This window comes from Myotis nattereri (genome assembly GCF_964212035.1).
Source record: "Myotis nattereri genome assembly, chromosome: 1".
In the NCBI taxonomy this organism is placed as follows: Eukaryota; Metazoa; Chordata; class Mammalia; order Chiroptera; family Vespertilionidae; genus Myotis; species Myotis nattereri.
In genome coordinates this window covers 97,140,214-97,163,010 of record NC_138075.1, presented here as the reverse complement: position 1 = coordinate 97,163,010, position 22,797 = coordinate 97,140,214, and the positions used below count along the sequence as shown (strand labels likewise).

The window sequence follows — 22,797 nt, the reverse complement described above, 5'->3', positions numbered from 1 at the left end:
ACTGAAAATAATTTTCTCCTATATTAAAAGTAAAAAGGTCACATCTTATATATATATAGACTTCCAGCTCTCTCAGTGTTTTCCTGATGGTATGCTACAAAGCAAAGCATTAAGGTGACTGGGATTTGCTTATGAATTTGTGGGCAGGATGATATCGTACAATATTTGACTGCAGCATTGTAGAGTCCTGTTCATAGTCCAATAAGAACAGACCAGCAATTTTTAACTGCTCTAAAGAGCCACCCATGTACGATTTTGCCTGGACCAACACAGGCAGTATAGCTTAGTAAAATGTCTTCAGTATTCAGAGAAGACCTAGGTGTCAAATTATGACTGTACAACAAAAACTAGATTTAACCAAAGGCTTAAATTTTCTTATCTTTTAATCGCGGCAAATATTCGATTCTCATGATGTGAGAGTTAAGTATAATACATACAAAGCTCTTAGCAGAAACTGACTCATGTCTGGAATAAAAGTATGGGGGAAAAGACATGGAAAACATGTTTTCTCATATCTTTTAGAGTTTGAAAATTCTACAAATATTAAGAGTCAATTCTTAGTATACCCTTCTTTATCCTGCTCTCCATGTCACAAATCCTAAAACCAATGAAGAGAAGTATCAGTGCATTAAAGTAGCACAGATGCAATTTCCTTCTCCATCCTTTAACTGAGATTCTAACCTGCATCTATTTGTACTTACCCGTCATTCACTCCACTTCATTCTCCCAGTGCTTTTTCTATAATATAGATTCTAAAACATTATTAAACTTGTTTTTCCAAAAGTTTCTTTTCTAAATTTCCCTCAAAGGCGACATACCTTTGGTTGCGATGAAACAGGAGGAGTACTAATCAAAGGTTTGATAGGGACTGTGTTAGTTTGAGGTGTGCTTATTCTTGGAGACACATAGGATCTTGGGGATGATGCATCAGACGTTAAGGACATTGGAGACTGATTAGATGGCTGGGCTGCAAAAGAATGAAGCAGTTAAGTTCAAATAAATAAAAAACATGTTTGGAGGAGAACTTTGCACCTCTCTACCAGCCCCTCCTACCTCCCCCAAACCCCCCAGAAAACACTCACCTAAAAAAGTCAGAATCTGAGATACTCACTGGGCCATATTGACTAAATGAGCTGTGTGTTACACATTAAGCACACACCCAGTGTTGCCCTCTCTATCTAAGGCTAGAGCAAGAAGGTAAGGCTGGACCTATTCTCACATGGAAGGCATCCTCACCATTCTTATTTCTTCTTCTACATTTAGGATCTATTCTCCCCTTAGTCCCCTGCCTCACGAGGCTAACTAGAGGGTTGTCAAAGTCTTTCCACTATTATACTTCAATTTTAGACCAGTTATTCCTGCTCAATTTACTAGCTTTTTGAATTTGGGATGGGGGAGAAGTCAAAGTGACCCTTTTATTTCTCTTTTGTTCCTGTATTTATCTCTTTCCATTAAAAAACTTCATGAAGGCCCTAGCCGGTTTGGCTCAGTGGATAGAGCATCGGCCTGAGGACTGAAAGGTCCCAGGTTCAAATCCGGTCTAGGGCACGTACTTCAGTTGCAGGCTTCTCCCTGGTCAGGGCGTGTGGAGGAGGCAACCAATCAATGTGTTTTTCACATCGATGTTTCTTTCCCTTTCTCTTCCACTCTCTCTAAAAATCAATGGAAAAATATCCTTGGGTAAGGATTTAAAAAAAAAAAAAAACTTCATGGGGAAGAGGGATAGCTACTTAAAGGCAGGACTTGAGCATTTCTGTATCCATAGCAGAAACCATCTAACAGGAACTTGAACTAAACTTCAACTCTTAAGATACACTCAACATTTCACAAAAATTGAGGGCATATCATAATTTACTTTCAGCTTTGGAATAAAAATATCTCATCAACAACATAAATTTAGCATGAAATATATACTATTTCACAGATTTGATAGCAATTATTATAAGATGTCATATCTTGCTTCATCTAAAAGAAAGAGTAAATAAAAATACTACTCTATAGTATAGTGATGGGAAAAAAATCAAGTATAAAGTAAAACCATTTATTGTAGCAAATCAGCTCAAAGACTAAAAAAAAAAAAAAAACCCACTAATAATCCCAAGTGAAGATACAATGCTAAAGATATCTAAGATTATGAATACCTTGTGTAGAGAGCTGAGCAGCTTGAGAAATCAGAGAAGTTATATTGAAAGCTGATGGTCCAGCAGTAAGAAACTTATGAATTATAGACTGCAACGACGCTTGTGTCACAGCTGCTGTAAGAACTAAAAACATATTGTGTCATAAATTCAAATAAAACAGAGGCAAATGCAGCAATAGTAACAACTTGAAAATTAAAGAATCCAGAAAAAAATAGAATGTTTCAAATTAGAATTCTCAAAATAAAAGTCTATTATATAAGAGTAATATAATGGGTCTAGAGCAGCTGTGGGCAAACTACGGCCCACGGGCTGGATCCGGCCCGTTTGAAATGAATAAAACTAAAAAAAAAAAAGACCGTACCCTTTTATTTAATGATGTTTACTTTGAATTTATATTAGTTCACACAAACACTCCATCCATGCTTTTGTTCCGGCCCTCCGGTCCAGTTTAAGAACCCATTGTGGCCCTCAAGTCAAAAAGTTTGCCCACCCCTGGTCTAGAGATATGAAATGATCTGAGGCAGGGGACAAGAAATTTAATCAGTTTATAATAAAGGAAGAGTAGTTTCCTTCACATTAAAATTCAGATATTCAGTTCAAGAAAATTCTTCTATGACACTTTTTAAAAAACAGTAAAATGAGTATTCACTGGAATCACACTACAACAGTATCCACATGGAGGTAAAGTATGAGTATGTTACTTAGAATTAACTGGATAAATGTTAGCTATTTACTAAAATTGCTTTTTCATACAAACTTGACCACTAAAACCCTACATCAATACCTACTCCAACAATCTTTTAAAAGTGAATATTAAAAGGACTAGAGGCCCGGTGCACAAAATTTGTGCACGGGTAAGGTCCCTAAGCCTGGCTGGCGATCAAGGCCGATCTGTGGGGCAACCAGTGGAGCGATCAGGGGGCCCTAAAAATCAATGGAAAAATATCCTCCAGTGAGGATTAAAAACAAAACAGCTAGGCACTTAGAAAAGCCATGTTTTCCAAAGTATAAGAGCTTTAATTATTGCCATTTTCAATGCCATAATTTCTTTAAACTGTTTAAAAGCCCCACTTTGCCTACTAAAAATGTCACCTATCAAACAAGAGAATAGCATGGTTACCTTAGAGAATAAAATGAAAATACAGAAAAGTTGAGGGCAATAAGAACATAAATCAACAACTATCCTGAGATAGCTTCATTTTTAAGATATAGAAAAAATTTAACCATTTAACATTACTATTAAATATTTTATGTCAAAATGTACAGAAATATAAAATTCTGCAATGCTCTTAAGGACTTAATGTTTGAATCTGAATTGGTTTACAAATTAAAAGTACATATACTTTTATTCATACTTCTTTGAGATCACTGCCTAAAAACTTTAGCATACTGAAAAGCAAAGTTGGAATTAATACAATGAACTAGGAAAAAGAGCAAAATGTTATTCATTACCTACCTTTACAAAATTTGTTCAAGTACTGTAAGAGTTCTTACCTTTTAAGTAATTAGCATATTAAACATTCCAAGTAATTATTTACCCACTAGAGGCCCAGTGCATGAAATTCATGCACTTGGGGAGCGGGGGAGGAGAGGCTCTCAGCCTGGCCTGCACCCTCTCGCAGTCCAGGAGCCCTCGGGGGATGTCCAAATGATGGTTTAGGCCCGCTCCCAGCGGGAAGCAGTCCTAAGCCAACAGTCAGACATCCTTAATGCTGCTGCACAGGCAGGAGAGGCTCCCGCCACTGCAGCTGTGCTCTCCAGCCGTGAGCCCGGCTTCTGGCTGAGCGGCTTCCCCTGTGGGAGAGCACTCATCACCAGGGGGCAGCTCCTGCGTTGAGAGTCTGCCCCCTGGTGGTTAGCGTGCGTCATAGCAACCGGTTGTTCTGCTGTTCGGTCGATTTGCATATTAGCCTTTTATTATATAGAATATAGAGGAGGGTTTTTTTTTTTAAATAAACTAAGTAATTAAGTATCCTATATAATAAAAGCCTGATATGCTAAGTGTCTGGTCGTCTGTTCAACCAATCAGATGTAATTGCTAATGATATGCTAAGGCGGCTCAACTGCTCGCTATGATGTACACTGACCACCAAAGGGCAGACAGTTGACCGGCTGATTGGGACTGAGCGAGATGGGCCAAACATCCCCTGGAGCCCTGCCGCGGTCCCTCCTCACCTGGCTAACCTCCCACATCCCTCCCTGGCCCTCATGGTGCACCAGTGGGGTCCCTCAGCCTGGCCTGGGCCCTCTCACAATCCGGGACCCCTCAAGGGATGACAGAGAGCTGGTTTTGGCCCCATCTCGCAGGCCAGGCTGAATGATCCACTGGTGCACAAATTCGTGCACCAGGCCTCTAGTTTTAATATAATTTTAGCATGTGCTCTTTAGTTTGTTTTTACTTAAAAAAAAATCGCCATATACATTAAGAAGACAGAACAACTTATGTCTGGGAACTACTAGGTATACGGTAGGTAAATCTTGAAAAATACACACAGAAAATCCAATTGCTAACTCAATTACAATACCAAAAGCATTAAATTATGGCAGATAAAAATTTCAAATAACAAAGTGCAAATGTGAATTCAAAATGAAATAAAGACCATTCCTAAAATGGGAATTTTACTAATGATACAATTTTACACAATGCAAGTGCATTTTTAAAAATCATTAGCATGAAAATTTACCTTCATTTATTTTCGAGATGTCCACATTAGAATTATTAAGTTGCAGTGTAGCTTGCAAAGCAGGAAGCAACTGTCTAAGAAGATTTGGATCCTGAAGTAATGGAGGTATTGGTGACTGTGGAACAGGAGAAACAGGGATTGCTGAAGCAGATGTTGGAGGTGCAGATGTGGGATTCAGTCCAGAAGATGATGTGGAAGGAGTTGTGCAAGAATGTGATACAGATTTGTCTCCTGATGTAGATTCTAAATAAACAGGAGATAATAAGGCTGAAAGAATTACTTGAATAGAGGAAACTGGAACCGATATCAAATAACTTCCATGTGCCAGGCATCCAACCCAAGTAATGTCATTTAATCTTTACAAGTTAGCACATAGAAAAGGCTCAGTAAACATGACTGACTAGAATAATGAGGTAGGCATTTTTATGTCCTGGTTTCATTGGTGAAAAAACTGAAAGATTATATAACTTGCTTGAAGTCACAAAACCTGGTAAAGCAATGATTCAAGCATACTCATGTCTGATTCTAAAAGTACCACACTGTTTATTAGTAATGCTGTCCCAAACACTTTTGTGTATTAACTACACATTCATGGAAGCTTCCATTAGGATAAAAGGACAATACAATTCTCCAGGACTTAATGTTATATGTCTGATAAAATAATTAAAGGTGAAAATATCTATGACCAAAATAACAACCTACCTAAATATAACAATGGTCTTAATACAAATCAGGACAGGTACCATGCATGGTGAGCAACCCCAGAATAGGCTAAGATTATGATAAAGAACAAAACTTGTGGCCCGTCTTGCCAGATATAAAAACTTACATTTAAAACAAAACCAAATTAAGGTTAATTTAAACTTCTGCATGTGTATTTAAATATTTAAAACTAGTAGAGAAAATATAGGAAGATATATTTGACAACAGGATGCAGAAATTTACAAAAAGCAAAAAGAATTACATCAAAAGTATTAGTAACCAAAATATTTTAAGGAACTACTATAAATCAAAAAGGACAAAGTACACAATATAAAATCAAATAAAAGACACGAAATGACATTTCACAGAAGATATTTGAATAGCTTTATTAAAAAAAAATTGCAAAAGATGCTGAACTTCATTGATAATCAGGAAAATGAAAATTAAAAGCAACAGGGTATCCTTTTACGTTCATCACATTGACAAAAATTTAAAAGTCCGACAAATGTTAGCAAAGAGTAACAGGAACACTTTAAATTTCTGGTGGGAACTACACTAACATAACCACATTGGAAAATAACAATTAGGCATTATCTAGATTAGAAAAACCAGAGCTGTACACACACTTTGTGACCCCTCAATCCCTCATAGGTATATACCGTAGTTTATAAACTATGTAAACCAGGAAAAACATTCAACAATTTTTTAAAAATATATTTTTATTTATTTCAAAGAGAGAATGGGAGAGGGAAAGAGAAACAGAAACATCATTGATGATAGAGAATCATTGATCAGCTGCACACCAGGGAGCCTGCAACCCAGGCATGTATCCTGATTGGGAATCAAACTATGACCTCCTGGTTCATAGGTCAACCACTGAGCCATACCGGCTGGGAACATTCAACAATTTTTATCACAGTGTTATGTTTTATTTTATTTTTTAAAACATATTTCTATTGATTTCAGAGAGGAAGGGAGAGGAAGAGAGAGATACATGTGCCTTTGATTGGAATCAAACCTGGGACCCTTCAGTTGCAGACTGATGCTCTATCCACTGAGCCAAACCAGCTAGGTCTGTTTGTTTTTAGTATAAAACTAGAAACAAACAAATGTGCACCAACAGGAAAATGAACACAAACTGGTATTTTCATGGAATTTTACTAATACTGTGACTTTTATGGACAAAAAAGAGCATTAAAACAGAGAACTTAAGACTGGACTATTCAAGATGTTCATACATTGTCTCTTACAATATTGGTCTAAAGACTAAATATGAAAATTTACACTCTTTTTCACTGCCATCATTGGTCACACACTCTCAGGGAAGGGCCTGTCCCAGTCTATTCTGCCCTACCACCACAGCATTCCCACCTGGCTGGAATTAATGCCTGACAACATGCAGGAGCAGATCTACAAACTGAACATGAAAGGCCTGACTCCCTTAGAAATCAGTGTGATCCTGAGAAACTCACAAGACATTGAACAGGTACGTTTTGTGACAGGCAGTGAGATCTTGGAAATTCTTTAAGTCCAAAGGACTTGCTCCTGGTCTTCCTGAGGATCTCTACCATTTAATTAAGAAAGCTGTTGCTGTTGGAAAACATCTTGAGAGGAATAGAAAGGATAAGGATGCTAAATCCCATCTGATTCTGATTGAGAGCAATAGTCATTTGGCTCAATATTATAAGGCCAAATGAGCCCTCCCCGCAATTGGAAATATGAGTCATCCAGAACCGCTACTCTGATTGCATTGCATAAAATGTCTACGTACTCAAACAATAGTATCACTCTTTTTTTAAAAAAAAATTTTATTTTTATTGATTTCAGAGAGGAAGGGAGAGACAGAAACATCAATGATAAGAGAGAATCATTAACTGGCTGCCTCTTGGACATCCCACACTGGGATCGAGCCCGCAACCTAAGCATGTGCCCTGACCGGGAATTAAATCATGACCTCCTGGTTCATAGGTCGACACTCAACCACTGAGGCATGACAGCCAGGCAATAAAATCACTCTTTATTTAGGAAATAGAAATTGCTAAAGTATCTTTAATTTCCCATACATACACGTTTTTTGAAGATTTAAGCTTATATATATTATATTACTGATTTAAGACTGTTACTATGATATATAGATTTCAGGCACACTGTATCTGAATGTTTACACTGCTACCAATAACTAAATCTTCATTTCGAATTCTAGGAACTGAACATTTATTTCTTTTCATAGCTCCAAAGAAAATGGGATATTTTTTTCTAATAAGCTTATTGGAAACTAGAGGCCCGGTGCACGAAATGGGGGGAGGGGGGTCCCCAGCCCTGTGATCTCCCCAAAGAGGTAGGCCCCGCCCACCCATCCGGGGCTCCTCGATGGATTGCACCAAAGAGGTAGTCTGGAGCCGGGGGTCCTGCCTCTGCTGCGTGGAGCTGTCAGGCCCGCCTCCACACTGTGGAAGCAGCATCAAGTCCCTGCCCACCCGCACACATCAGCTGTGCACGCAGCCTCCTGGTGATGGATTATCACGGCATGAGGGCGTGACGACCACATAGGCTTTTATTAGTATAGATGGACTCCTCTACCAGCCTTTTTATGAGGCTACTGTAACGGTCAAAAGAACTAGGAGCAATAGCTCTCTAAAATATAAACCTCAGGATGTACTGATCAATTATGATCAAGTTAAAAGGTATAAGACATTTTAATTTTTGAAGAGAAACATTTTAAAGGAGGGTGTATAAGTCTAGCAGATAGCCTATGACGTTAAGCTTTACTGTTTTGGCTTCAAACAGGGGTAGGCAAAAATAGGTTTACAGTTCCAAGTACACAAAGAGAGTTTATTCTTGTATCATTATTTATTACTAGAGGCCTGGTGCATGGACTTGTGCACATTGAAAGTAAATTAATTAGAAGGCGGCTGACAGGGCGGGACTGGGTGAGACGGGCAGGACATGCCCTGGAGCCAACCTCCCACAGTCACTCCCAGGCCAGCTACACCTGGGGTGGCACCAGGGCTCAAAGGGCGTCTGTGGAGTGAGTGGGGTCCCTCGGCCTGGCCTACGGGGATTGGGCCAAAACCGGCTGTCCGACATCCCCTGAGGGGTTCCGGAGTGCGAGAGGGTGTCTCTGCAAAGTTGCTGTTGCTCAGCAGCTCCTGCGTTGAGCATCTGCCCCCGGTGGACAGTTCGCATCATAGCTACCAGCCGGTCACTTAGGCTTTTATATATATAAATTGTATTATTTTCCATATGAACAACCATAAACCTACTTTTGCCCATGCCTGTAGACAAGCATAAAGAAACTTGATTTTCTTTTTGAAAACCAGCTATCAGTTATTACATTTTATGGGGCAATTATAGACCATAGTAGCAGTTTTCTCCAAATCATCTTAAAGTTCAATTTAGTAAATATACAGCTTAGAGGAATCTTAATTAATGTTTGGAACAAAACAAGCTCTATATGAACTTCCTTTACTTCCTGCACGAATCAATATCCACATCCTTCTGAAATGATCTTTACTCTTCTTATTATTTCTACTGTGATTTTCTTTTGCTTTCAGTGACAGGAGTGGGAGAAGGTGTGAGTTGTTTTCAAATTTACTTTGGTGCTGCTAAATCTATCCACAGATTTGAAAAACTAACAAAGGCTTGGAAATTCTTCAGTGTTGTTCTTCAATCCAAAATAGTAGAAAATTAATACATACCACACATAAAAAAATTAAGTAACAAAAAATAAACATCCTTAATTTCTAATTCTTTTATTTACCCTGAGGATAATACCTTTTACAGTTTTATGAGAAAAGATTATTGATGCTGAAACCGCTTTGGCTCAGTGGCTAGAGCGTCGGCCTGCAGACTGAAAGGTCCCAGGTTCGATTCCGGTCAAGAGCATGTACCTGGGTTGTGGGCACATCCCCAGTAGGAGATGTGCAGGAGGCAGCTGATCGATGTTTCTCTCTCATCGATGTTTCTAACTCTCTATCCCTCTCCCTTCCTCTCTGTAAAAAAACAATAAAATATATTTAAAAAAAAAAGATTATTGATGAATAGTATGGAAACCAGTTATGGTTTGAGCAAATGACATGTCTAAAGGCAAGAATATCTCTATTAAAAAGTTTTAATGAATGAATAACCATTAAATGAAAACTATGGAACCAGCAACTAACTATGTGAATATCAGACAGCATCTTCTAAGACCTACTGCATAGGTCTGCTTCTGTGGCCACTCCATTTACCTTTCAAACTTATCTATGCTAATAAATCATAAGAAACTTGTTAATGAAGGTCAATAAACTCTTCGAACTCTGGCACTTATGTGACCAAAGCAAAGAACAAGGACCCTTGTTTCCTGCCTATTTTGTCATTTCACAAATCTGGAAGGGAGGGTGGAGTTAGGGCCAGTTTATAGAATGGACACGGGGGTGCAAACCGACAAAAATCAGTTTTAGATATTTCAGCACATCAGTTTGTTACTTTATTGTATGGCTGTCCAGTATTAATCTTGCCAATAGATATTCAATTGTTACCCTAACAGTAAATATCTGAAAGGTGGTATCTGACCTCCCTCTTGTTAAACCCTACCCTACACAAGAATTATTCTCTACAAAATCGTAGTTTCACAGCTTTTTCACACTTGTTCCTTCAAGCAAAGGTAGATTTTGATTTATCTTTTTCTCAAGAGACACACTGGGGAATCTAAATCTGCCCTAACTGGTTTGGCTCAGTGGATAGAGCGTTGGCCTGTGGACTGAAGGGTCCCAGGTTCGATTCCAGTCAAGGGCATGTACCTTGGTTGCCGGCACATCCCCAGTAGGAGGTGTGCAGGAGGCAGCTGATCGATGTTTCTCTCTCATTGATGTTTCTAACTCTCTATCCCTCTCCCTTCCTCTCTAAAAAATCAATAAAGTATATATTTTTTTAAAAAAGGAATCTAGATGCACAACACATATAACACTCTTCTTCCAAATACATTTTTTAAATCATGATCAATGCCCAGGCATTTCCCCGAATCCTCAACACACTCATTACCATTCTTACAATTATTTCTCCCTCTACAACAAATATTTACTGTCTACATTTGTCAAACATTATGGATAGGTTAGTGGTTAAGAAAGATCCTGCTCTTGTATTATTTAATACAGCTTAGCTACCCTATAAGCACTTAAGATCAAGAGACCACTTTTATTTGAACCATCAACCTCTTCATATAAATTGTTAAGGAAAATACAAACAAGGAAATCACTACATTGATAAGAAGAGTCAATAGGAAGCTTAATTTAAATAACAATGTCTCCACTGAGGGAAAAAAATATTTCAAATTAATGGGTGCTTCACAAATTTAGACCAAGTGAAAAGCAATCTAAAAATACCCAATTTCTTATTTAAGGAAACAATATTGTCTTCAGTTCACATGCCAGGAGAAGTGCTTGGAAAGACTATACAATTTTCCCTATATAAATAGGCAATTCCAAGGTAATTGAGTTTCTTCCTGTAAGTTCAATAAAATTATTAAATTACAGAAATCTAAGTTAATATAGACTTTATGGGTCTTTCATTATGGTTTTATGAAAACAACATGAATTTTGGAGAAGCTGCCACTAACGCCTGGTGGCAATGTTCAGGCTCTTCATATCTAATAAGAGAAAATATCTCCTCCCTCAAGATGTTGTTTTAAGGAATAAATTAAAATGTATATAAAAGACCTAGCACCAAATGTGGTGGTACATTGTTAATTTTTTTTTTTTTTAAGAATTTTTGTGAGTTTATTGGAGCCGAACTGTCGACATATGCCTGGAAGCAGAACCTCAACGAATTGAGATAATGCTCCCCATTGTTAATTTTTAATTGTTAAGTTTGTCAGAAATGGTGCTTGAAGCATGGATAGTTAGTGAACAAAGTACAAATGAAGCAAAATATAACGTCTAACCCTAAAAAGGATACAGTCTAATTGAAGGAACTAAAATTATGTGATAAATGCTATAATAAACAAAAGTACAAAGTGTTTGCAAAACACAGATTGGGTGGGAGAGGTTAACTAATGCTGAGAACCAAAGGACATTAGAGCTAGCTCTTAAACAAAAGGTACTGAGTTCAACAGAATGGGAATAAAAGAAATATGTCTTTCTTTTCAGCAAAGGCTCAAAACATGAAAGAACATAACATGCCCTAAGAAATGTACAAATTTGCAACAAATGAAATATAGGAAATGTAAGAGTGGATTGTTGGAGGTCAAGCTAGTAAGACAGACTGAAACCAGATTGTAAAGTACTTATTTTAACCTTACTATTAAGTCTGAACTTTATCCTTTGGATAATGGGAAACCATTAGAACATTTAAAACAAGGAAGTGATACAATCCAAACTAAATTTTATAATGATGCCACCGTAAGGGGACAAACTGGGTAAAAACAAGCAGAGCAGTAATCAGGTTAGTTCAGGAGAGATGACCGGAGTTAATAATGGCAGTTGCATAAACAAGAAGAAGAATATATGCAAATAAGATATAGGAGGAAGAATCCAAGATTTGTTGATGGATGGGTTGGAGGAGCTGGGTTAGAAATGTTGAAGAACAAGGAATAGTTGGGGGGAGGTGTTGTCACTTATTGAGAACCTAAGACTAAATTGTGGGAAAAGAGAGGAATTTGGGACACACACTGTATTCTGAGATGTAACAAATAACAAGTGCGTAGAGAAGGAAAGCATTATGTAAGTTAAGAATGCGTAGCAAAAGAGAGTATGTTGAGCAAACACACACACACACACACACACACACACACACACACACACACACACAGAATCACTGAATGCTACTGTTATTTAAGAGGCAGAAGATTATAGAAAAAGGAAATTTAAGAGTAGCAGTATTCCAGAAGGCAGGGAAGAAAGGAATTTCAAAAGGGAAATAAAAGCTAAAAAGTGTTAAAATGAACAAGGGGTAGCCCTGGCTGGTGTGGCTCAGGTAGTTGGAGCTTCATCCAAAGCACTGAAGGGTTATAGGTTTGATTTCCAGTCAGGGCACATACCCAGGTTGCAGGTTTGATCCCCAGTCAGGGCAGGTTGGAGGCAACCGATCGATATGTCTTTTTCATAGATGTTTCTCTCACTTTCCCTTCACCTCTCTAAAATCAAGAACATGTCCTTGGGTGAAGATTAAAACAAACAAACAAACAAACAAACAAACTATATGGAAGGTAATATGAGATAGACTTTTTAAGAACTGAAAAACCGTAACATCCATTAGAAAGTGCATTCAGTTTTCATCTTTCAAGAATTCTCTCTGTATATTTAATTCTGCATCAGATTAAATATGACTTGTACACCTACCCTTGGCCCTCAAGTTGGGCTCTAGAAGGGGAAAAGATTATGCATGGGGTAGGAGTCAGGGAGAGACCAGCTCAGATGTGGCCTAAGGTCCATGTGTAGCTGGACCTCATCTGCTAAACCCACAAGACATTTAAAAGTTTCTTGACATTTATTAATACTAATTAGTTAATTCACTTCCTAATGGGTCTACCCACAATTAATTATTGCCTTTTCATTTCCTTAGTTTCTTTTCTTTTTTTTGAAGTCTCCACCCAAGGATATTTTTTCCAGTGATTTTTAGAGAGATTGGAAGGGAGAGAGGGGGAGAGGGACGAAGGAAGGGAGTAAGGGAGGAGTGGGAGAGAGAACATCAATGTGAAAGAGACACATCAATTGGTTACCTGCCTCTCACACGACAGGGCCGGGGATAGAACTTGCAACCGAGGTACATGGTCCTGAGAGAACTGAACCAGTGACCCTTCAGTGTGAGGGCCGATGCTCTAACCACTGAACCACCAACCAAGGCCATTTTCTTAGGTTTCTTAAAACTTACTATGGAGCATAAGTTTAGCACTGTGAGTGGTCTAGGCAAATACACCCTGCTTTTGTTTTTGTGTCACCTCCCAAGTAGTTGTCACTTTTTTGAACTTGGTATATGGCTTTAGCACTGAGTTGGATAAACACAGTTTAGGTTGCAAAGTTTAACTTCTACTCTTCAGACAATAAAACTCCTTATCTTGAGGCGCATGACTCAGTTTTGTAATTCAAAAACTCAAATCTATAGCTGGTATTATATAAAAATGGCAAGTTTTAAAACTGTCTCTATTCATACTTAAATTTTAATAGAAAATTGGGACAATTTCTAAACTAAATCAAGAAAATTATCACCAAAAAAATTTACACAAATATGAAGGGACAGTCACTTGGCTTTGTTAAGTTATTTAAACCATTACTAAGTATTATAAATTAAGTACTGGACTGTAAAGTGTAAATGAAAAAAAAAAAACAGTTATGAGGCTTCATAATTAAAAATTAAAAGAAAAAACGAATATGGCTAACTCTAGACCTATATATTTATGCAGTAACATTCTAAAAGACTTAAAGTTTTTAATTAAGTCTTATGTAAGCTAATGGAAATAATGTAATATAATCAGAAATTCAGAAACTATATATAGTTCAACGTGCAGCACATCTAGTAATAATGGCATACCTTTTCTTTCTGTTTTCTGTGCAGGGACAGAAGATGTGGGTGTAGGCAGTTTTGATAAAGTAGATGCTCCATTAGCATCAAATGATTTCTTTGGCTGGTGATCAGACTGTAGCATAAATTGACTAGAAGGAACAGTGCTTGGGGTAGCAGTTGGATGAACCACTGGTTTGATGGGGTGCTGTACTGGCGTAGAACTACTGTGAGTCTCTGCTCTTGGCAGTCTGTAGTCTCTGTCATTGTGTCTGCTTGTTTGAGACAAAATATTCTGTGGGAGCAAACTACTGGCATCACTGGAATGCTTGTCTTCCACTTTAGTTCACAGTTCGAAAAAAGAGATGTTGGAATGACGGTGATGGAAGGGGGAAGAAAAAAGATTATGTTAGAATCCTGTCTTGAACATCAGCTAATTTAGCAACATACTTGTACTTTTAATAAAACTGCAAGCCCAGTTAGTGTCTGCAGTTTTAGCATATAAATGTCTAAATGCTGGAAAAAATTTTAGCTCAACTATAACCACTAATCTATACTCAATATTTCAAGTGGGCTACAACTCTTTGGGTATTCTTTAGAACCACAGTTGTTCAAACAAAACATTAAAAATACTCAGGCAAAATAATTTTTAAAATTTTATTAATTAAAAAAGTAAATGGTCCAATCTTTTAAAATATAGACCTTTGGTTCTAATAATTAACTGAATTGTCCACATTATTAAACAAAAGGCATATTAGCTTTATTAGCCTGATCTTCCTGAACACTAAAGTAAGCTAATTTGTGGGCTCTAAAGTAGTTTGTGCGAGGGCTTAAATGACCTGTTTTGGGATGATCGAATTAACAATGAACATATTTTATACCAGAAGTGGTTATAAAATCAAGTTATAGATAATGCTATCTGAAAACAGAAGTCCTACATCCACAGCATAGTAAAAAAAAAAAAAAAAAAAAAAAAATCCATTTGCCATTATTAGTTACTTTCAAAACAAATCCTCTTCCAATTTAAAGCCACAAAATATTTCAAATTCAGAAGTACTTTTGCCTCCACAGAGAGTGCAAAAGAAGGAAAAAATCAACAATCATGGTAACAAAATTTGTATTTATCAAAAAATCTGTAGCCTACATTACAACAGTTTAATCAGTAACTAAAGAATTAAACAGTATGTTTTATTATGTTTCCAAGTAGAGAAACATTTTAAGATTAAAGCACATTCTATGTAATGATAATATCAGAGGATGCCCTCCCTGTCGAATACTGTATCCTTTTTTCCAATTCATAGTTCCTCCAAGTCTAGAGACCAAGACAGCACAAAGAAGGAAATATGCTGAAACTACAAATCAGTTTTCAACTCATCAGTGCACAGCTCCTACATGTTGAACCAAAATAGAAGGTACTGCCAAAAAACCTCAATCTATCAACTTGCATGCACATAAAACTTAAAAAGTTTTATTCTAGAGTGTCTTCCTGAAAAGAATACTACTACGATAGAAACTTTTAGGGACAGACATAACAGAAATAATACCATGCCCAATTCCCACCAATCCTGTCACTTGGTTACCTAGAACTTTCATTTCATAGACCAAGAAAAATTCCTTTTAGTTCTATATGATTACAATAGTCAAAGTAAATACATTCAGTTGGAAATTAAAGATATTTCTTCTAACATTTGTAAGCTTTGACAAAAAAAATACCCCAGCAGCAGGATTACAGGATATAAAGATATAGCTGCAACAGTTTTCTATTACAACTCTACGGAACAGTTCAAGCAGGGACTCTATTTTCACATCCCCCACAAGGATATTTAGCAAATGTCGGGAGACATTTTTGGTTGTCACAATTGGGGAGAAGAGAGGCATCAAGTATATAGAGGCCAGGTATGGTGCTCTATATATATCCTACAACACACACAGGACAGCATCCCACAACAAAGAATTACCTGACTCTAAATATCCTTGGTGTTAACTGTTGAGAAACCCCATGTTAAAGTCTCTCTAACCATCCAGCAATCACTTTATAATGCACATATTAAAGATGACAAAAATAATCTGGTAGCAGTAATATCAAATTAAAAATTTTATCCATATAATTCTCAATGCCAAGTTTGGATAACATTATCTGCTACATTGCAAAAAACAAAAACAACAAACTAAAACTGCTCTAAAACCTATTTTTCCATATAACACATACACACACATATTTCTTTTATTGGCAGTTGGAATTACAGAGCTTTAAGCCTTATCCTACATGAACACTAATGTACTGGTCAGATGTGAAAACTCTGTCAACATTTTCTAGATAAAGTTAAACACTTAAATGGCTTAGTGTCTTTATTACTACAACACATCAAGTACAGCTCAGTTGACCAATTGGTGGGGGGGGGGGGGGGGGAAGCAACAATATAGCTGAGGCCCTTTCGCAAACATTATTTAAAATTCAAAAAATGTGATACAGATTACATTTCAACACAAGTACAGACCCACTGAATCATCATTTGCACTTCTAGAAAATTAGCTAAGGAAGTAATCAGATAAGTGAGCAAAGATATTTAGCATTTTTTTACAATAACAGGAAGAGGCAAAACCACCTAAATATCCATGTATAAAAGATTATTTATAAATGAGAACACATCCAAAAATATAAACTGATTTGGGAACATATCTTTGAAATATTACTGAAAATAAGGATTTTTTAAAGTTACACATAATTCCATTTTTGGTGGAAAAGATATATATACTTATTTATATGCAGACAGAAAAAAAGTCTATGTCCCCAAATGTATCTAGGTCATGGGATTAACACAACGGATTTGATTTTCTTAAAAATGGTTTATTAAAAAGAGAAAAAGTGTATATTCACTTCCATCAATATTTCTATCAGATCTCGAATTACCCCCTTCAGTTATTCTACCCCAGTGGTACCCAATGTGGGGCATACGCCCCACAGGGAGGCAATTTAATTTTTAAGGAGGGTAATTTGGGAATGAATTATTAGCAGTGAATTTTTTGCATTTCTTATGGTTCTAGGGGCCTCATATTGTGACATATTTATGCATTTCGGTTCTCTATTATATGTTTTGAAGCTTTACTTGCTATTTTTCATATCACTTCATATTATTTTTCTAACAATTGTCCTTTTATTTTTCTCTTTCATGGATGCCATGTTCTTTGGAAGCTTGTTTATTAGACCAAGTTAACCCTTTACAGTCATTTGTCTACTCTCAGCCACCAAAGCTTTTTTACCGTTCCGGTCGTATGTCTGCTCTCAGCCACCACAGCAAGGAACCGTACGAATCTTAACTCTATTCATTCATGTATCAGTTCATAATTTCTCTGAAAGCTCTTAAGTGTCTAAGCGACCTTGTCACGAACCAAAATACTGCCCCGACAAATCGGAGATATCGAAACTCAATATAAACAAACGTGGTCGTTCCACACTCGCCATGCAAAACACCGTGGCGAGTCAGTCGCCTTTTGAGAGTGAAGAAATCGACAAGCTTCGGAGATACTTCGCAGAATTTCAAATAAAGCTTTACAAATTACGTTTAACTGTAATTAGGCATTCTCGCTTGTTAAGATATTTCAAAATAGTACTCCAAAATGGCAAAAAGAAAGTTACTGAAAGAAGTGTACTGCGAATCTGAAAGTAACAATGAAGAGTTTTATTTTGGCACCTTGAATACTGACTCTGACGTAGAAAGTGATAACGTTTGTAGTGATTCTACTAGTAGTGACGTAGTTCCAAAAAAGAATTAATGAATCTTGTTTATCCTTCATAATCTTGCATGTTATGTATCACTGCTCTTTCAATGGAAATTAATTCCGACCAGTATGACACCCATGTCCAAATTTAATATGACCGCAAAGGGTTAATGGCCTTTTAGGCTTCCTCCATGTGAATAGAGGAGTTCACTTTTTAAATAAGAATTATATATCACGGGGCAGGGGGGGATCAGGATTTTAGAGATGCTTAGGTGGGGCATGGCCGAAAAAAAGGTTGGGAACCACTGCTCTATCCCAATGGAGGAGGAATGACTTAAATGACAGGTTATGTTGGAAAGACTAAAGTAGACATACTAGGCTCTGATCTTTTTCCTCTCTGGAGAAGCCTAGCACAGTAAGTTTTTTTTTAAAAAAAGAAGTTATTCTTTTTTACACCCATTTGCCACTCTTCCTCAATACCCAACTACACCTCCCCAACACAATTTGTTCAAGAGGCCCACAAGCTGGGTGCTACTGTTGTACTGTTGTTTTTAAAAAACCTGGAGAGAAAAGCCTTTATCTCATTTCTAATTGTTTGCCAAAAGACACAGTCATTTAAGATATTAAGTTTAATGGGACTAGAACCTAAGTCTTCCATCTCATAATATCATTCCTAATTTCCTAACTTTAGTACTTTATTTTTAAGAAACACAATTAAAAAAATTTTTTTAATTGATTTTAGAGAGGGAGAGATAGAAACATCAATTGATGAGAGAGAATCATTGATTGGCTCTCTCCTGCACACCTTCTACTGGGATAGAGCCCGCAACCCAAGCATGTGCCCTTGACCAGAATTGAACCCAGGACCTTTCAATCTGCACACTGGCACTCTACCCACTGAGAAAAACCAGCTAGGGCTAGCTTTAGTACTTTAAATCATTTTGTTTTCTAAGAACTAAGTATAATTTCACTAATATAAAAAATTAAATGTTCCAAGAAATATATCTTAAACATTTAGTCCCACAGAACTATGCTGTTTCATCTTAAATAATTATTCCCATCAAAATATTAATATCCTCTGCTGAGACTAAATAGATCTTCTTTTTTGTTTTGAATTATAGGAGGAAAATTCAAATGCTTAAGTCTGCGAATTCCTAGAACAAACCTGAAAATTCTTCTCAAAATTTCGATATTTCAAAATTTGATAAAGGGCCCCAAAACTCTTTCTGGCATTTAAATTTTATTCTAGATAAGAGAAACCACTGGGAACATGATATGTCTAGTAACAGCTTGAAACTCAAATTCAAATTTGAGTTAAAAACAAATGTATGCTACTTATATTGTCCCACATAGACAAAATCTGACCTCCAAAGAACATTAAGGTTATGCATGGAAATGTTATGCATATCTATGGTCATGCTGAAACCAATTCCAAAACAAGTTTTTCACTGAAAAAACAACAATAGGTACTTTGATGTCACTATCTGTGTGAGGCATTGATTCAATTATTAAATCAAAGCCCAAGGAGTTCTGGAAGGGATTTTAGTGCCCAGTTTAATAGTTCACAATTCGACATGGGGGGTGGGAGTGAATGGGTAGGGGGAAGCTCCTGTTTTAAAAAGAAGTCAATCTACAAAATGAAGTTTTATTTTTTTACCAACTTAACTGCATTACAGCCATTAAGGATAGTAATGAATACATGTGTATATTATTCCCCTGTGCATACTTTCCCTTTTCAGGAAACAAAATGGTGATCAGGGAAACAGATCCAACATAAAGATACCCTTTATATTCCTGTTTATTTTAGTTTACATATGTAAATGTTTATGCACTTAGATCTACAGCATAAATGAACTACAGGAATGAAGTAAACATCATTACTATTTCAAAGAAAAAAATACTTACTTCCACTGGCAAACGCACTAGTGGCCGTTGCTTGCATCACCTCTCTTCTGTAATCCCTATCTTTTGGGAAGCTATTAACTGCCATCTTGTTTGCTTCTTTCTGTCTCTGTTCTCTAAAAATAAAAAATAAACCCATAATAATTAAATCATGTACAATGAGTCTACATATAACACTTCTGGCCAAATGTTGAACAAAAATTGTATATGCAAAATAAAATAACTAAATATAGCCATATTATTATGTTATTGATGTGGCACATGGGATACAGCAAACAAAACATTAATGTTTCCACTGGTGGCAATATTATACCACTTATTTATATGACATTAACCCTACAACCAAAACTCTGCCATATTAATTCTACATATATGAAGGTAACATACTGTCTCACAAGAATTATAAAGATTTCTACTACAAATTAAATAAAGATGAATAAATGTGAACTAATATAAAATTTTAAATTAAGTACACCAACTCTTCACAAGGCCCTGATGGACAGTTGCTTAATCTGTCCTAGTTTTTTTAAGGTAAAAGAAAATTATGGCAAACACAGACGATGGACTAATCAATCACTGCAATTAAATAGGAGAGTAAATATCACTATAAGAAACCTAAACTTATAATGTTTAATGTTCTAAAATGTTAACCGATAGAATCAAGAATGAGAAATACTGTTCAATTAGATTAAGAGCAAATACCTTTCAAGCCACTCTTTTGGTTTTTCCCACTGTGAAACTTCTGTTCGACAATTGTAGTAGTATTTTTTCCCAGAAGAGCTAATGTGCTCAGACCAGTCATCTGCAGAATCATAAGACTTAAAAAAATATTTTTAAAAATTAGAAAATGTTAATACTGTTTAATAACTTGATATGAAATATCAAGAATGTCAATGGTTTTCAAAGTATATATGAAAAGACTAATAAGATAAAGGTGCCCTGATCTAGGATGTAATCACACACACACACACACACACACACCTTAGGAGACCTTAGCCTATGAAAACCTTCAAAGATAACAATGAAAAACTTTATAAAATATGTTAAGCAAATTAATAAATATCAAATTAAACAGATTAATAAATACTAGTTTATTAGGTGCAGGAAGAAAAATATTAACTTCACAACATCTTGACTTTTGAAAAGCATTACAAAAGTACCCATTATCATAATTTTAACTGCTGAAATCTAGTCACATTGGTGGGGGTGGGGGTAAGGGATTAGAGAGTTCTCTCAACTGATCTGATGGCATGAGAGCACATCAGCTCTAAACTCACAAGGCACAATAGTTATCTTATACAGTGTAATAGAGAACAACCTGCTTATATTTACTGTTACTTATTGGGGAAAAACGCACAAGACTTAAAAATGTAAACACAAAGCTAATTAAAGGCAATGAATTTGTTTCATCTTCAAAACACATGAGATGGGTCAAGTATTTATTAAACCTGTCTCACATAATATAATCAGCAGCATCACACATTTTTCCTATAACTAAAACTGGTCTGTCTTTTGAACATTCTCAGACACTCTCTTGTAGTTATTTTAAAGGCACTGTAAAATTAGAATGGAATTCAAAAAAACCCGAAAGGCCCAGTTCTCATGGAACTGATCTCAAAAAGTGAAAGTTTAAGTGCCTGCAGCACTGGCCACAGGAAATCTGGTAGAATTCCAAGTATATTTCAGATGAATTTCTTAACTATTTTTTTTTAAAAGCTTTAAGTTTACCAGTAAAATAAAATAGTTATACTTTGATAGCCTATCCTTCTTCTGGGTTCACCATAGTGTAGGGTGACACAATTTTAAAGCTTAAAGAAAGGAACTTTTATCAACTCAAACTTTAATTTTACCAAGGAGGAAAGAAGTGGAGATGACTTATAAGTTGTCCAAAGGTGCTAGAAACAATTAGTGGTAGAAAAAGGATCAAAATTCACATCTGCAGATTCCATTATTTTTACTAAATCAACACCAATTCTAGAAATGCCATAATAATTTTTAGGGTTGAAGAAATTCTGCAGATCCTGTTATATGTTTATACTCTCAAGTTTATGTCTCTAAATAATGAAGCTATTTGGATATCAGTCCTGTGCCTCCAAACCTCTAAAATCAGTGGAAAGTTAATGCTCAATCCCCCTACTTTGCAGAATCAGGTTACACAAAGCTACAGGAATCACAGAAGGCAAAATTCAGTTCTTCTATCCCACCTACTACCTCCTATAGCTAAATTATTAAGCATACTGAGCCCTTCTATGGATATAGCTGGAAATTTTTGGTTTGATTGCTTGGCAAGTGATTATATGGGATTACTGATTTGGTCTGAAGTAGAAGAATGAGATTTGAGGCAGGTGAACCAGAGTAGATGAGAGAGAGGTTTAGACCAGTGTTCTTCACCAGTGATGGTTTGAAAACTGTTGCCTGTCCTGGAGGAGATAAGGAGTTTGCAACAGAATAATGTATCCCTGGCCCAAAGTCTTGCTTTAAGGAAAAAAAAAAAAATCAACTAAAGTTTACTTAATAATGGTTAATTTAAATTCTGGCACAACTGCAGAACAGTTAAAAGTTCAAAGACCAGAACCTTGAAGAGCATGGGTCTACGACACTGCACTGATTTTGCCTATCAAATCTTAGGTTAGTACAAGTATGTGTTCCAGGGTATAGCATTATTATTACATACTACCAACTTTAGCTTTCACCACCCCTCTTACACCCTCAAAAAAGATTAAGGTGGGAGGAGGAAAACTATAAGCAATAGAGTTATTTATTTATTTATTTATTTATTTTTTAAAATATATTTTATTGATTTTTTATAGAGAGGAAGGGAGAGAGATAGAGAGTTAGAAACATCGATGAGAGAGAAACATTGATCAGCTGCCTCCTGCACATCTCCTACTGGGGATATGCCCGCAACCCAGGTACATGCCCTTGACCGGAATCGAACCTGGGACCTTTCAGTCCGCAGGCCGATGCTCTATCCACTGAGCCAAACCGGTTTCGGCACAATAGAGTTTTTTAAATGTTAATGTGCAACAAACAGCAGGTGTTCAACTTTTTAAAAATATATATATTTTATTGAATTTTTTACAGAGAGGAAGGGAGAGAGATAGAGAGAAACATCGATGAGAGAGAAACATCAGCAGCTGCCTCCTGCACACCCCCTGCTGGGGATGTGCCTG

The 22,797-nt window shown here is 36.5% G+C and overlaps 1 protein-coding gene across 3 annotated transcripts in view; it reads right to left on the bottom strand.

Moving 5' to 3' along the window:
• The window catches only part of WAC (WW domain containing adaptor with coiled-coil), a 101,499-nt gene that overhangs the window by 13,137 nt on the left and 65,565 nt on the right, over positions 1–22,797 (bottom strand). For 2 of the 3 annotated variants that reach the window (XM_081087545.1, XM_081087544.1), the window contains exons 5-10: positions 20,327–20,442; positions 19,628–19,740; positions 14,033–14,341; positions 4,826–5,068; positions 2,142–2,264; positions 819–967 (exon numbers count right to left, since the gene is read on the bottom strand). In XM_081087545.1, the coding sequence (XP_080943671.1) occupies positions 819–967; positions 2,142–2,264; positions 4,826–5,068; positions 14,033–14,341; positions 19,628–19,740; positions 20,327–20,442 (1,053 nt within the window). The remainder of the gene's footprint in view (positions 1–818; positions 968–2,141; positions 2,265–4,825; positions 5,069–14,032; positions 14,342–19,627; positions 19,741–20,326; positions 20,443–22,797) is intronic. The other variant, XM_081087546.1, reaches the window with a different exon arrangement.